At 33.4% G+C, this 15724-nt stretch overlaps 1 protein-coding gene across 1 annotated transcript; it reads left to right on the top strand.

Annotated features, from left to right (window-relative positions):
• Positions 1 to 2643: 2643 nt before the first annotated feature.
• Positions 2644 to 14973, top strand: LOC124544116 (cytochrome P450 4g15-like). The gene is made up of 11 exons (XM_047122560.1): positions 2644 to 2752; positions 3419 to 3630; positions 4601 to 4798; positions 5463 to 5645; positions 7652 to 7721; positions 12108 to 12234; positions 12312 to 12498; positions 12901 to 13013; positions 13186 to 13423; positions 13544 to 13729; positions 14570 to 14973. The coding sequence occupies exons 2-11, from the start codon at positions 3423 to 3425 to the stop codon at positions 14746 to 14748; spliced, it is 1689 nt and encodes a 562-aa protein (XP_046978516.1). The 5' UTR covers positions 2644 to 2752; positions 3419 to 3422; the 3' UTR covers positions 14749 to 14973.
• The last annotated feature ends 751 nt before the right edge of the window (positions 14974 to 15724 follow it).

Genomic DNA, 15724 nt, shown 5'->3' with positions numbered 1-15724 from the left:
TATCAAAGTAAAGCAATCGAAACTATTTTTGTGTAATGTTTAAATAAAAGGATTACATCAGAAAATGACATTTGTACATTACACTAATAATGTTATAATGTCAAACATTATGCAGTTACACAGTTCGAACAATCCGAATGCACCATTTGTTATGTAAAACAACATTACCAAAATAACAAATAAATAATTAATAACCTAACCTATTTTTTTCATGTATTTCTTCTTAATACCTTACAGACTTAGCATCTGCACCATATCCTAATTTAATTTAGCCCATATAATTAGATGTAGCCGCTTTCAGCAACGATAGTTAGTTTCAACGGAGAAAAGGGTTAAAACTATTTTCTTACCCTTGTACGATAGGGTCTGAATGATTTACCGGCCTAACACTTGAGGTCTTTTCCAAAGCAAGGCAGTAGTAACTTGATAATTCGCTAAATTCTCAGCAGAAAAGTTCTCAAATTTTTTTAGTTGCCCAGCTTAGGATTACATTTACGTACTTCGGTCTCTGCGACCATACAAGCTAGCCACTAAACCATACTAATAACATAACCAGTAAACCTGTCAAATGAGGATATGCGTCAACTTTTTAAAAACTTCTATTTATTTATTTTATTATTTTATTAATTTATTATTATTAATTTTGAGAAATTAATAATAATAAATAAATAAATATTAATTATGTAATACTAACATAGAATAAGTTAGATGTAAGTCCCTAACAGTAAGACTCAGCTCCGCAGCATACGCGGTTAGAAATGTTAGACAACTAACTGATGTTGATACCACTTGTCTAGTACATTTTGGTTATTTTCACAGTATTATGTCATATGCCATATCACTTTGGGGTAACGCTGCAGATATTGAATCTGTCTTTATTTTACAAAAGAGATCAATCCGGTCTATTTATAATCTTGGAGCTAGAGGCTCTCTACGGGATGTTTATAACAGAGTAGGAATACTCACTGTTGCGTCGCAATATATTTACAACAATATTCTATATAATCACAGTAATATTGATCACTTTGACAAAATCAGTGATAATCATTGTATATGCACTAGAAGTGAGGATAAAGTCAATAAATCTTTCTTGAGGCAAGGTGTCCGTTTCTATAATAAAATTCCGCAGACTTAAAACTAACTTTACCGTTTCGTAAATTCAAATCGTTTATAAAAAATACATTGATAAAAAAGGCATATTATTCGATACAAGATTTTGTAGATGATAAAAAAGCTTGGAATTAATACCTGTTGACGTCCAGGCAGGATACATTTGGATTCCATAGCATACATATATAATTGTATTTAACTAATATGATTGTATTTTTAAATATTGAAAAAGAGTAACTATTGAATTTCTAGCCGGTTCTTCTCGGTAGAATCGACTTTCCGAACCGGTGGTAGCTTCACTAAAGTGAAAGCGAAGCTACCATCTTTTACTTTTACAAGCACAATAAATTGTGCTTGTAAAAGCCCACTTGAATATAGTTTATTTTAATTTTGATTTTTTTTGGCTTATACCATATACATAATAGTTCATATTTGACGTTTCCAATTTTCACTAGAACAAACCTTTCTTAAAACTGTTCTTTTATTTATAAAAGTAAATTATCAAGTTAAAAACAATGCCTACGCCTGATTACAAATACGAATATAATTTAATATTCTAAAAGGTTTGTTACCAGTACAACTATTTAAATATTGCGTTGCATGCCTAAGTCACGTATTCAAAATATGTTTATTTATTTAATTATATATCAAGGTTATAACTTTTGTATAATTACTTTAATGTTAAGTCGAAAATTTCAATATTGACCTAAAATGAAAATAATCTAGGTGCCCTAGAAAAATAATTTAAAAAAAATGATATTCGCCGCCAAATAGTACGCGCTGTTTACTGCTAGTCATTCTATTGGCAATTATTTAGTGGCTACAATCACCGATTAACAAACAATGTAAAATATATGGTCAAAGGTTACTCATTATGACAACAAATTAAAGTATTCCGTTAAGGAGCAGATTCAACAAATAGTTTAAAAAAAAAAACAATTACAATTGTTTTGTACTCACGGAATCATTGAATTCTTACCATGAGATACAGATTTAAAGATTTCAACCAAGTTCTGGATATTACCCAATGTTCATCTTACTCGTGGTCTAGACTTAGACGGTATGTCTGGCCAAATAACATAAATGAACCAATTTTGTCGGAATTTAAAAACTATGAATTAAGATTCAAGTGGTCTATAAGTGATCCATCTTGGCTTACATAAGACATATATATTCGCACCTAACTAGGAGGCGAGTTGGAGGTAAAATCCCAAGACGATTATAACACCCCTATAAGAATGCTACCATAAATCCTAATCTAGATGAGGTTATATAAATTCATCCAACCGTACACTGAAATACTTGGAGCACCTCCGACTTCCATTCTTACTCAAATGGCAATTTTCGTGGCCTGGCAAGAGTACTCCAGAGAGTACTCTTGAATTCCCACGATCAACATGTATCAAGGTCGTATCATCGATCGATCATGTTTTAAAAATAAAACCGAAAAAAATACATTTAAAATAATCTACAATCTTCGCCTTAATAACACTTATTTATTGCATATTAAAACAGTAGTTCTTAGCTGAGTTTATTATATAAAAAGTGCACATATCCAAGCTAAGTGTCTTATGTTGAGTTTAGTGGTGGTCAGTGGAGTGCGAAAGAGACATTTTGAGACACTAAGGAAAAAATAAATCAGGTACATTCAAATAACATTTAATGAACCATAAAAGCCTGACATATATCGTGTAACGGATTTCCCAGTAGTACTTCAAAATATAGGACTTTTTACCAAATCTACTAAACGTATATTTTAGTCTAGAAATCTATCAATTAATTGGTTTTCAATTACCAGTTATTCAAATAATACCAAGTGCATTGCAAGTTGAATGTGTTTAGTATCAAAAAACTTGTGAACAAACTTATTCAACATAGTATATCTCGAAAAAATATAAATTAATGTTTTTACAAGAAAGTATAATATTCTACAAAACCAATGTTCTAGAATTTATGAGAAGAGTCTTAGAAATCTTCTGTGCTGAAAAAAATTTTTCTACTGAATTTTATTATATTTAATTCTTTTAAAATTTTTGTATGTAACAATCAATCAAGTGCGCTGTAATAACATTAAAACTAAGTGTAGAACGAGTTTTGACTAAAAGAATAACATTTCAAAAATGGAACATATTCATGGATTTCACCAAGAAAATCTATCATTTAAAAAAAAGAACAAGACGCTTAATCGTCAGATAAAAAAAAAGGTTTTTTATGTAATATAAGAGACACCTTAAGACAACATGATCTATTATTATAATTATAGGATAAAATCGGCGAAATATTTATGATTATATTTAATTTTATTTAGCAAAATGTCGGTCGTCGACGACGTTAGCCCGTCTACGCTGGATTCGACGAGACTGATCTTCTACCCACTCGTACTGCTCGCAACTGGCCTGTGGCTCTTATATAGATGGCAGCAACAGTCAAGACTCCACAAACTAGGGAACAAACTGCCCGGTCCATTACCAGTTCCTGTATTTGGAAACGCCCTTTTGGCTTTCGGCAAAAAACCAGAAGGTAAGGATATGAACCAATACACGCGCCTTGCTCATCATATTTTAGATCTAAATCTATATTATCTACATAATATCTTATATTTTTTTCGAAAATTTGTTGAGAACTAATTTTAATTGACGTAACAACCATAATATAACTAGTCCAGCGCTGTCCGTTAAGCAGAACTACTAAGTGCAATACTTAATGTTTTTCATTTTAATGGAAAATACGTGAGCAGTAATAATAGGCACAAGACATAATTTCTTTATTTAAAAGGTTGGATACTCATTGAAGTTGTTTTTTTATAGAATAGCTTGGTGGACGAGCATATGGGCCACCTGAAGGTTTACGAAGACCACGAAAAATTAACTATTCCTTACATCGTCAATGCGCCACCAACTTTGGGAACTAAGATGCTATGTCCCTTGTGCCTGTAGTTACACTGGCTCGCTCACCCTTCAAAGTGGAACACAACAATACTGCGTACTGTTGTTGAGCGGCAGAATGTCTTATAATTAGGCTGTACCTACACAGGCGGGCTTGCACAAAGCCCTACCAAAGAGTAAATTTTAATAATTACTTAATATTACTTAAAGCATATGAACCCCCATCTACTGTAATTTAGGAGCGGCAGTAGTCTTCGTTCTTTATCATCAGATCATCACTTGGTGATAGGGCTTTGAGCAAACCCGTCTGGGTAGGTACAGCCCACTCAGAAGACATTCTGCCGCCGAGCAGCAGTACTTGCTGTTTTTGTTAATTAATTATAGGGGACAAAACATATTAGTTAACAAGGTTTTTGGTGCAGGTGATTGGCAAACTAACGGATGCTTAATATTTCTACCAGCGCCAATGTCTATGGGTGGTGGTGACTATCAAGTGGCCCATTTAGCTTTAAGTACGCTAAAAAATATAGTCCGCTTGCCAGTCGACTTTCGTATACTATAAAAATAATATTTATGCCTGTTTTTAACTTTTCTCTTTACAACAGAACTCATAACCATGGCGTTGGAGTACGCAGATCAATACGGAACTGTGGTCCGAGGATGGCTCGGAACGAAGCTACTGATATTTTTGTCAGATCCCGACGATGTTGAAGTCATTCTGAACAGTCAAGTTCACATCGACAAGGCTTCAGAATACAGATTCTTCAAGCCATGGCTTGGTGAAGGTCTCTTAATCAGCTCAGGTAATTTTGAAGCGACTTAATTACTCAAGATTTTATGTTAATATCAAAATTTGGTACATTTGGTACAACAACAACAACAACAACAGCCTGTACATTCCCACTCCTGGGATAAAGGCCTCCTCTCCCTTTGAGGAGAAGGTTTGGAACATATTTCACCACGCTGTTCCAATGCGGGTTGGTGGAATACACATGTGGCAGAATTTTTATTAAATTTGTCACATGCAGGTTTCCTCACGATGTTTTCCTTCACCGCTCAGCACGAGATGAATTATAAAGACAAATTAAGCACATGAAACAGCGGTGCTTGCCTGGGTTTGAACTCGCAATCATCGGTTAAGATGCACGCGTTCTAACCACTGGGCCATCTCTACTCATACTACACTACATTTGGTACATTGGAGCAAATTTTACATAAATTTTAAAATTATGTCACCTTACCACAGATTTTTGTTCAGTCCTTTTACATTGCAATAGTTTCCTATTACTTGAAAATAGTTCTAGTATAATTGTTTACCAACAGTTATACTAGAACTATTTTAGTGGCAATACACTTTCTGTTGAATTACACAAGCTTTTGTAACCACAAAGCCAAGTCCTCTTATGGGGAAATGAAGCTTTAAAATTAAAAACAATAAATTCTAAATATATAACTTTCGATTTTTAGGTGAAAAATGGAGATCACATCGTAAAATGATTGCTCCAACATTCCACATCAACATCCTCAAATCCTTCGTCGGTATCTTCAACCAGAACAGCAAGAATGTTGTCGAAAAAATGAGGGGTGAAACTGGAAAAGTGTTCGATGTCCACGACTACATGAGCGGTGTTACTGTTGATATTCTTTTAGGTAAGTTTTATCTGACACTCTTTGGTTTCCATAAATTCAAACTCCTTCCTCTGGTAAAGTAGAGCTGACCAACTTGTTTTTTGTGATTCGTTAAAGTCTCACCTCTTCTAGAATATTTGACGGAGGATTCGCTTGAGATAAGTAAAGTAACAAAGTCTACCAAATCTATATTTATTGCAGCATACATACAAACTTTTAAACGGTTGGTAGATCTTTCGTTTATATACTACATACTTATCGTTTATATATTATATACTGCACCGATCCCAAATAAACAAGCAGGGGTTACCTACGTCATCTCAGAGTTCCGTAATCCGGTTTTCTTCCGATCTATTTAATTTGTAAGAGATTGACGTCACCAACGTATACACGTAACTTGATTTGACAAACCTTTCAATTCCCTCGATTGATTTGATACGTAAATAAATTATATACCTATGTAGTATTATTTTGTAGTTACCATCAATGATGACATACTCGTATTCGTATCCTCTATTATTATTTTATGAAGATAATTGAACCAATTTAAAACATTTAAGCATTATGAAAATTTTATCTATTTTTCTCGTCTTTCAAAGAGGCATTACCATATATACCTGTTGACTTCCAAGCAGGATATATTAATTTAAATAATTGTATTTAACTAACATGACTTTTTATTTTTTAAATGTTAAAAAAGAGTAACTACTGAGTTTGTGGCCGGTTCTTCTCGGTAGAATCTACTTTCGGAACCGGTGGTAGCTTCACTTAATTGTAAAATGACGATTCAAAAGTGCTTGTAAAAGCCTACTTGGATAAAGTTTATTTTGATTTGATTTGATATATTATGAAATAATTGATATGCTTGAAATAAGAAACCATCACAGTTTGAAGAAAACAATTGTAAAAATTAAAGTAATTGAAATTTAATTAAAATCAACTCTACATTCGTTAGCGAAATAAAAAATCAACTATTAAAAAAAAGTTCGTTAATTCAATATTAAAAGCAATTTTTTTATATAAATATAATTGTTTACTATCCTCACGATATGACGGAAACTATTTATTCCAACAAACAATAGATCGATCAAACTTTCCATCGCATATTAATTAACGCAACAAACCTGGAACACTTCATCGCAATAAATATGTAAAGTAAAAAAATTAACCGGCAAACTTTGGCCTCTTTCATACAATTATATTATATTTACATACGAATAAATAAATATTAAGTTGATTTAATTATTAACTTCATTCTATATTTTTTATTGATGTATTCGAATGTTATAAAAACAACATCGATCAAACGTATGGAACTGTAAACAATTCCGTAATTAATTCTCGATTCATTTACACGCCATTTTAATAAAATTACACAATCCCCTTTGTGATTTCATGATTGCGTTAATATGTTATTGAACATTCATACATATTTATTTCGTAATTATGAAAGAAAGTTTTTACTCAAGCTCGTCTTGTAGCTGTTAGAAGTGCTGAAGAATTAAATAGATTTATAACATATCTTTATCTACTAAAAATATAACTAAAATAATTATAATGTTTATTTAGCATAAGCAACATTCTTATCCTTTGAAAGATTACGTCTGTATTCTTCGCCGATGAAAACTTATATTTACAATTTATTATATTAAATCAATTAAAGACCGAGAAAGCAAATAAAAAACAACTACTATAAGGTACACTAATACATTATTACTGACTTTTAAAACTTAATTATGAATATATACTGTTAGCAAGGCTCTATGCAGGCTCGTCTAAGTGGGTAGCACTCACTCATCATATATTTTACATTTACATTTTATAGTTTTAGTTTAAAAGATGAGTGAGCCAGTATAACTATAGGCACAATTCTCATCACACACTCCTGACATTGATGATGGAAAGAATGTGACATTACTAGTGTCCAAACATAGATGACCTCTTACTATAAATCCGTCTACCTAAACGACATAAAAAATACCCCTAACATCTTAATGTAATGCATTAAAAATAACTTTATGTTACAGAAACCGCAATGGGAATCACAAAGGACACACAAGACGACGCTGGATTTGACTACGCTATGGCAGTAATGAAGTAAGTGTTAATACTTAATGTATGGCTTCAATACTTAAGTCCTTTAAGTAGAGCAGAGTGTATCGTGTAGCGCCATTGTGGTCTGATTTGAAAACGAAACACTACCTCCATGCCAACAATTTAGCGTTAGTGCACTAGACTTTATACAAAATGACAATCATATAATAGAAATGGCTGGGATACATCTCCGAAATCCATTTTTGTGGGACCTTCCCTCTCTCCTTTTGCTTATGTCACTTTTATGTGTTTCATAGATCCATGTTTATTATTAACTTATAGTATTCACAATAGTGTTCGTATTTTTATCCTCAAAATGATTGAACATGACTCTAAGCAATTCAGACGCTTGATCAACGATCCCGATCAATTTGTATTAAGATTGAGTTGATACACACGCGTAATCTATTGAGTTAGCACGTTTCTTAATTTCTGTTTTACTTCATCTCGTGCTCAGCAATAAACGAGGTAACGCGAGGAAACTTAATCTGATTATTTTTATTTATTCTTAACCCTACTAATTCGCACTCAACTACCCTGATAGAAATAGCTCCGAATCTTCAATCTTCTGTATTTAAAGAGGAGTCCACTAGCATCATAAATAGTAGAAAACTTACTAATTCTTACTCTACTTTTCTTTATTAATAATTACACCTATACATGTACATATTTATATATGTAAATGCGAGCTTGTTTATGTTGTTAAGTTAATTACGTAGGGCTGCCGTTGAGGATGCAGAATGAAACCGAACGAATTTAACTTATACGTTTATTTAAATAATTTAATTTAACAATTAATTATTTCTAATTTATAATATACGTGACAGTCTGTTCGATGTTAGAACAAAAAGTGAAGTTCTGTAGTCTGAATTACATATTTATATACGAAATCGGTAAATCACTGAATGGTCCCCACGGTATGGTGATTCTTGGTAGCGCTCGATGTTCGGGAGGTCTTGCGAAACAAAGCAGCGACGCTGGCAACAGGTGGTAGCTTCAAGGAATGCATGGTGTGATTATTTCTCACGGTATGGTAATTCTTGGTAGCGCTCGATGTTCGGGAGGTCTTGCGATTATTTCTTAACAACTCCCTCCGCAGGATCAGCAGCTATTTGGAGACTTTTGTCGAAAATAGTGCTGATAGAGACATAGGATCTCTGGGGCTGTCCTGGACTTCTTGTGTTCTGGTTGCCTCATTGTCCTTCTGGTTGGTATTTCTTAAATGCATACATTTGCGACGAATGAGGACGATGCTAATAGTGAGTACTGATGCACCGATGAGTAGGTAGACAGGTATAGTCGTGTGATAGAGCGTGTCTAAGTTCGACAATTCCAAAGTCACTGGTTCTTGAGAGGCAATCCTGGTATTGGTTGAATGTAAGTGAGTCAAATCTATACTGTTCAATTTCAAGATGTTCTTCGCTGTCGCTTTGTATGGATCTTCATTACTATATTCTATATTCAACATTTTCAAAACTTGTCCTTTTACTTGATCATGGTGGTTAGTGATGGTGAAGATGGACGTTTGTAGAGCACACCCTTTAGGTATTTCAGCTAGATAGCTTCCGAGAAGGTTTTTGTATTGATCTTGAGAACAGGTTAAATGAACTTTCGTTAAGTTGGGAAAGCTCAGAACATAGTGACGATCATCCAATTGTTCCATGGCTTGAGAAGATAAGATTACTGGAGTAACCCGACAGGTTTCATGGATATGTTGCTGGAGTATAAGATGTTGAATGCAGCTCGTTTGCTCTCCATAGTGTCGGTTTAAGTTGTCCTCGCAAAGATGACCGTGACTGTACTTCGGACATTCTGTCTCTATATACAGTAGATCTTTCTCGTGAATTGCTACGTATGGATAGGTAGGGATTATAATTTTATCATTACTATTAGGGGCTAAGGACAATTTGTAAAGGATGTAGTTATTGGGATTCATGATTGGAAACTTAATTACCAAGATTATATCATTATCTTTATAATAATATCCTAATCTTAATAGATCTAAATATTCCCTAAAATTAATATCTAGCACTACATTTGAATTGTATAAACCTTTTAGTTTATTTAACATAACTATATAAGTGTCGTAATCGAGAACGGAATAATGGATGCTTTTAGCTCTTATGAATGCCAATAGATTCTGTAGTTTTGACAACTCTTGTGACAAATTGTCTATGTCATCACCTAGTATTGTAAGTAGCTGGGCTAAATGAAAATACTTAATTGCATCTTCTTCTTTCCTAACATCATTATCTAAGATGGTTTTAATAATGTTCTCTATTTTCCTCTGGTTTTCTACTATCCTATCTGTAACATTTGAACTCTGAGATGCCCACTGCTTGCTTAAACTTATTTGATGATTTATTTCAATGGCTAAGTTATTTTCGTTCTTTTGTAGAATAGCAATGGCATTTTCGTACTTTAGTGCGTCCGTATAATCTAAATTTCCGGAGATTAGGTACCCGTTTCAGGCGCGACTTGGGTACGGGTCCTCTCTTTCTCTTTGTATAAATATGTATAGGTAAATCTGTTACAACCGTATCGTTCGTATAGCGGGCAGCTAATTTCTGTCTATTAGCTAGGGGATTTCTGACATAGATTCGTTGATCAGGTGCATATGTTTTATTTTTTATGCCATTTCTATTAATGTTCTCGGTTATTTCAGTACGACGCTGAAGGGCGGTTTCATTAATGATTTCGTATACCTTTAACATTCGCTTACGGTGATCTAGTATATATTCCTGCAATAGGTGCTCTGTTAAATAAGGATCGTAATAATCGGCATATTCATCGTATATAGAATTGTCAATGAAACTATTGTAATTTACTTCTTTAGATTTAAAGTAGTTCGTAGGGGGTGGGTTCCCGGATTTTGAACCTTGCGATAAAATAGCTAAATCGTTATATAGAGCGGTTTCATCTCGTTGGTCCGCGAAGTTGTTCACTAAAGCAGTTCGAATGCCTTGCCAGTCGGATGGAATCCCATTAGAATTAATTAAGCGAGCAGCAGAGCCTGTTACTTTGTTAAGAATTCCGTTGAGAAGAGCACACCTACTTAATTCACTACTACTATCACTACAAAACTGTCCTACCAATTGATCACATAATTTTAAAAATCTAGTAAGTACATTTGGGTTCCCGTCGAACTCGGGTACCAACCTTAAGGCTTTATAAATGGTGTCTAACTCAGACATTTCCGTTTGTTCTTCTATACTACTTAAACTAATATCTCTTCTATTATCTACGAAAGTTTGCCTACTACTAATAACTATCCTAGGTTCCTTCGATTTTCTTAAATGAAAAATCTTGGCAAATTTTATTAACACACAGGTTAGTTAGGCTAGGATTGAGCAACCACTAAAAAGAATCTAGTGTACTCACATGAACATGTTTCGGTCTCTCTGCGTTATCGATGTCTGGATACCTCTCGTGCAGCACTACTCGTAGATTCGGATGCTACGGATGCAGCAGCTAGACAAGCTACGGCGGGGCTTCACGCGATTACGGAAATCTTCTACGCGAAACGTTCCGCGAGCATCCTACCGACTGCGCCAATTACGTAGGGCTGCCGTTGAGGATGCAGAATGAAACCGAACGAATTTAACTTATACGTTTATTTAAATAATTTAATTTAACAATTAATTATTTCTAATTTATAATATACGTGACAGTCTGTTCGATGTTAGAACAAAAAGTGAAGTTCTGTAGTCTGAATTACATATTTATATACGAAATCGGTAAATCACTGAATGGTCCCCACGGTATGGTGATTCTTGGTAGCGCTCGATGTTCGGGAGGTCTTGCGAAACAAAGCAGCGACGCTGGCAACAGGTGGTAGCTTCAAGGAATGCATGGTGTGATTATTTCTCACGGTATGGTAATTCTTGGTAGCGCTCGATGTTCGGGAGGTCTTGCGATTATTTCTTAACAAGTTGGTTTTATAATAATTGTAAACACGATAGGTCGTCATCGTTTATATGAATATATGTAATTTGAATTACCCATATTTTATAAAATCATACATACTTAAATTAGTAATCAATTATTTGATTTCCCGTTAATATAGTGTCCAGATTTATGGCCGCATATCGCAAGGTCAACCCCTAATGTTGTGTTGGTGGAGTCAAACCCTAAATCGGACAGTTAAAATGTAATTGGGGGTTTCTTTAAGAGCTCTTTGTAACATCACTGAGTTTAGAAGTATGCCATTAGATTATGAAAGTGGCGGTATGCGGCACGCATTTGAGCACTAGTATATGTCCTGCGCTAGTCTCTCTTGAGATTGACTGCAACGCTTAAAAAACTTAACCTAACATTACATAATACACCAAAAAGATATGAAGTATTACTATATCAGAGTACGTTGTTTCATTTGTCCGTATTTTCCAGGATGTGTGACATTATTCACCAAAGACATTACAAGTTCTGGCTGCGATTTGACTCTGTATTCAAGTTCACATCTTTCTTCGAGAAACAGAAGAAACTGCTTGGTATTATTCACGGACTGACTAACAAGGTAAGGACATTTACTGAACACAATAATAAAAAGCATACTATTAAAATAAATTTACTTAAACTGTGTTTTTTTATTAGGTAATTAAGAATAAAAAAGAAATATACATACAAAACAAAGCGAAGGGAATCATTCCACCAACTATTGAAGAAGTAACTAAAGACACACCCGAAAATGACTCCGGCCTAGCTAATGTCAAAACTCTTGCTGACACAGTTTTCAAGGGCTACCGTGACGATTTGGACTTCAATGATGAAAACGATGTTGGTAAGTATCAACATTAATATCCTGTAAATTTCTCACTGCTGTGCTAAGGCCCTTTGAAGAGAAAGTTTGGAGCATATTCAATCACCCTGCCCCAATGCGGTTTGGTGGATAAACATGTGGCAGAATTTCATTGAAATTTCCTCGCAATATCCTTCACCACCGAGCATGATGGAATTATTTAGATTTTAGACAATCATGCATATACAAGTTACACTAGTTTAACTTACTGTAATAGTTTTTTATTTCATAAAAATCGTCTACTATCCTAAAGAAGATTTCAAATTTTTTTACTACAGATAAATCGACTTAAATATTTTGTAGTGCACAAAAATTACAATCTTACTCGTTAGAATTAATTTAAGTTTTACCGATCCATAAAATAAATACCATACATTATTTTAGGTTCAAAGAAACGTCTGGCTTTCTTGGACCTTATGATTGAATCTGCGCAAAATGGAACCAACAAAATAACAGATCACGAGATCAAAGAAGAGGTCGATACGATTATGTTTGAGGTAAATATCCAATGTTTTATAGTACGTTATAAAAACTACAATAGCCCAGTGGAATTAACACATTAATCTTAACCGATCGCAAGTTTGAATCCGGACAAAACCACTAGTCTGGTGGATATAGAGTGTCTAAATAAATGTAAATGAAATAAAGTTTATTCTGGTATATTTATAGGGTCACGACACAACTGCAGCTGGTTCCAGCTTCGTCCTGTGTCTCCTCGGTATCCACCAAGACATCCAGACTAGAGTTTACGACGAGCTGTATGGAATATTTGGTGATTCAGACCGCCCTTGCACTTTCGAAGACACGCTCCAAATGAAATACTTGGAAAGAGTCATCTTTGAATCTCTCAGGATGTACCCACCCGTACCACTCATCGCTAGGAAGTTAAAACGTGATGTCAAGATTGGTGCGTAAATAGCTGAATAATATAACAATAAAATTATATAGGATTCAGAAATACAATTTCCATATGGATGGATGGTCATTAATAAAACATTAAATTCAAATGTGTCGATTTTCCTTGCAGCAACCAAAAACTATGTTCTTCCGGCTGGAGCGACCGTCGTTATTGGACAATTCCAAATACATAGAAACCCGAAATACTACAAAAATCCTACCGTGTTCAACCCGGACAATTTCTTACCAGAAAATACTCAGAACAGACATTATTACAGTTATATTCCATTCAGCGCTGGTCCCAGGAGCTGTGTGGGTACGTACATATTTAAAAAAAACATTATTATTTTATCTTTACTTAATTTAAACCTATTTAAAGTTAGATATTTTTCTTATTGATAAGTGTTCTCATTACATAGTATGACACGAAGTTACATACCGCTGTCTGTCCCTATGTAGATCTAAGCAATCTTTAAAATTACGCAACGGATTTTGATGTGGTTTTTTTTCAATAGATAGATTGATTCGAGATTGAGGTTTTTGTAAATAATACATGGACAACATAGTAAAGAACCATTGATAATTTTAGATGTTTCTAATGTGATGTTGTGATGAATAGTTTAGTATCAGTACCGCATCCGTGCAAAACAGGCCGGGTCGCTTGATAGTTTGGATATAGGAGAATAATTTATCAAGGAAAGTAAAACAAAGATCGTGATCGAAACCCGATTCACGAGTAATAGTCACGTGTTATGACGTCACGTGAATTCTTTTATAAGAATTCTTAAATTTCGGAGACGCGTTAATATGTACATTATAATAATGCCATTAATTTCCAAAATAGATCCGCCTCTTCGGTACGCGACGATACCAGAACGGGTTTTATAAATACAACTATCAAATGTAATATTTATAGATTTTGAAGTCGACATATCGGCACGTGCCTCATTGTATAATTCTAATTAGATAATTGTGATTAAATTTCAAATTTTGCCGATCAAATATTTTCAAAATTAGTCAATTTAAAAGTTTCGAAGAATAATTGAATAGATATACATAGTTTATACAAATGATTTTTGTTACATTTATTTGTTAATCAATGCATTATATAATCATTAATTAATTCTAGTATTTAATAATGGTGTTTTTATTTAAGGTCGTAAGTACGCCATTTTGAAGTTGAAAATCTTGCTGTCAACGATCCTCCGTAACTACAAGATGGTGTCTGATATAACTGAGGACCAGTTCGTCCTTCAAGCCGACATTATCCTCAAGAGGAGTGACGGGTTCAGGGTTCAAATCGAACCCAGGAAGAGGGTTCCGTCAACTGCTTAATACTATTTCATAATTTTTATTTTAAAATTACATATGTATTGGTGAGAACGTAAACCACTGATGATAAATAACTATTGATATGTTTATTTTATATATTTTATATAATAATCTTTACTCAGTCTAATAAGATGCAATAACATATTACATTATACATATAATACATATTAGAAATATTTGCATAAAATATACTTATTTTAACATTATGGAATTATATTATAAATAAATGTAAAGTTACTTTACGAAATAAAAAAAATATAAAATTTATAAAATTGTTCTTTTTATTTTAAAATAATAATAAATAATGTAACTTTTTAAACAAGAAGGGCTTATTAGTAAGCATTGAATATTTTAGCAAATTACATCATCGTAATTTTAATCGAATAGTCCAATGGTAAAAATCATTAATCAATAAATAATAAATATATCTTTGTGATTTTTATATCATATTGTGTATAAAAGAACAGCCAGTAAATATCCTACTTGTGGAATAATACCACCTTTCCTACTGAGGAGGAGATTCGGTTGTTTCCCATCAGTCCTTAATGCGCGGTTAGTACAACACGTAAAGCTTTTCTCACGAAGTTTATCCTCAAAGTCAAGGCTGTCAATTGCTTACATACCTGACTTGATAAACTTATAATCAAAGATAATATTCAATCAAAACTTAAATATTAAAACAACAATACAATTAAACATATAAAATTATATATTTCAAAGAATGTACATTTGATATCATTACATAGTCTGTTTTTTAGAAGCAAAATTAAAATATATTCGAGTTTTACAAAATACAAATCAGGTAATTCTTGTGTTATATGATGTACGGTCAAACTCGTTTTTGTCAAGATGGCGCGTCTCTTATCAACATATTTTCAAATTTTTGATCGACAAGATATATACGTGAGCATTCATTATATTTATCAGTAAATAATCAAAATAGTATCAGGAAATGTTAGTATAAAAGTAAAGAAAGATT

Source organism: Vanessa cardui, chromosome 4 (genome assembly GCF_905220365.1).
Source record: "Vanessa cardui chromosome 4, ilVanCard2.1, whole genome shotgun sequence".
NCBI classification, from domain to species: Eukaryota; Metazoa; Arthropoda; class Insecta; order Lepidoptera; family Nymphalidae; genus Vanessa; species Vanessa cardui.
Note: the sequence above shows the minus strand (reverse complement) of the source record. Positions and strands in the feature narration are given on the sequence as shown.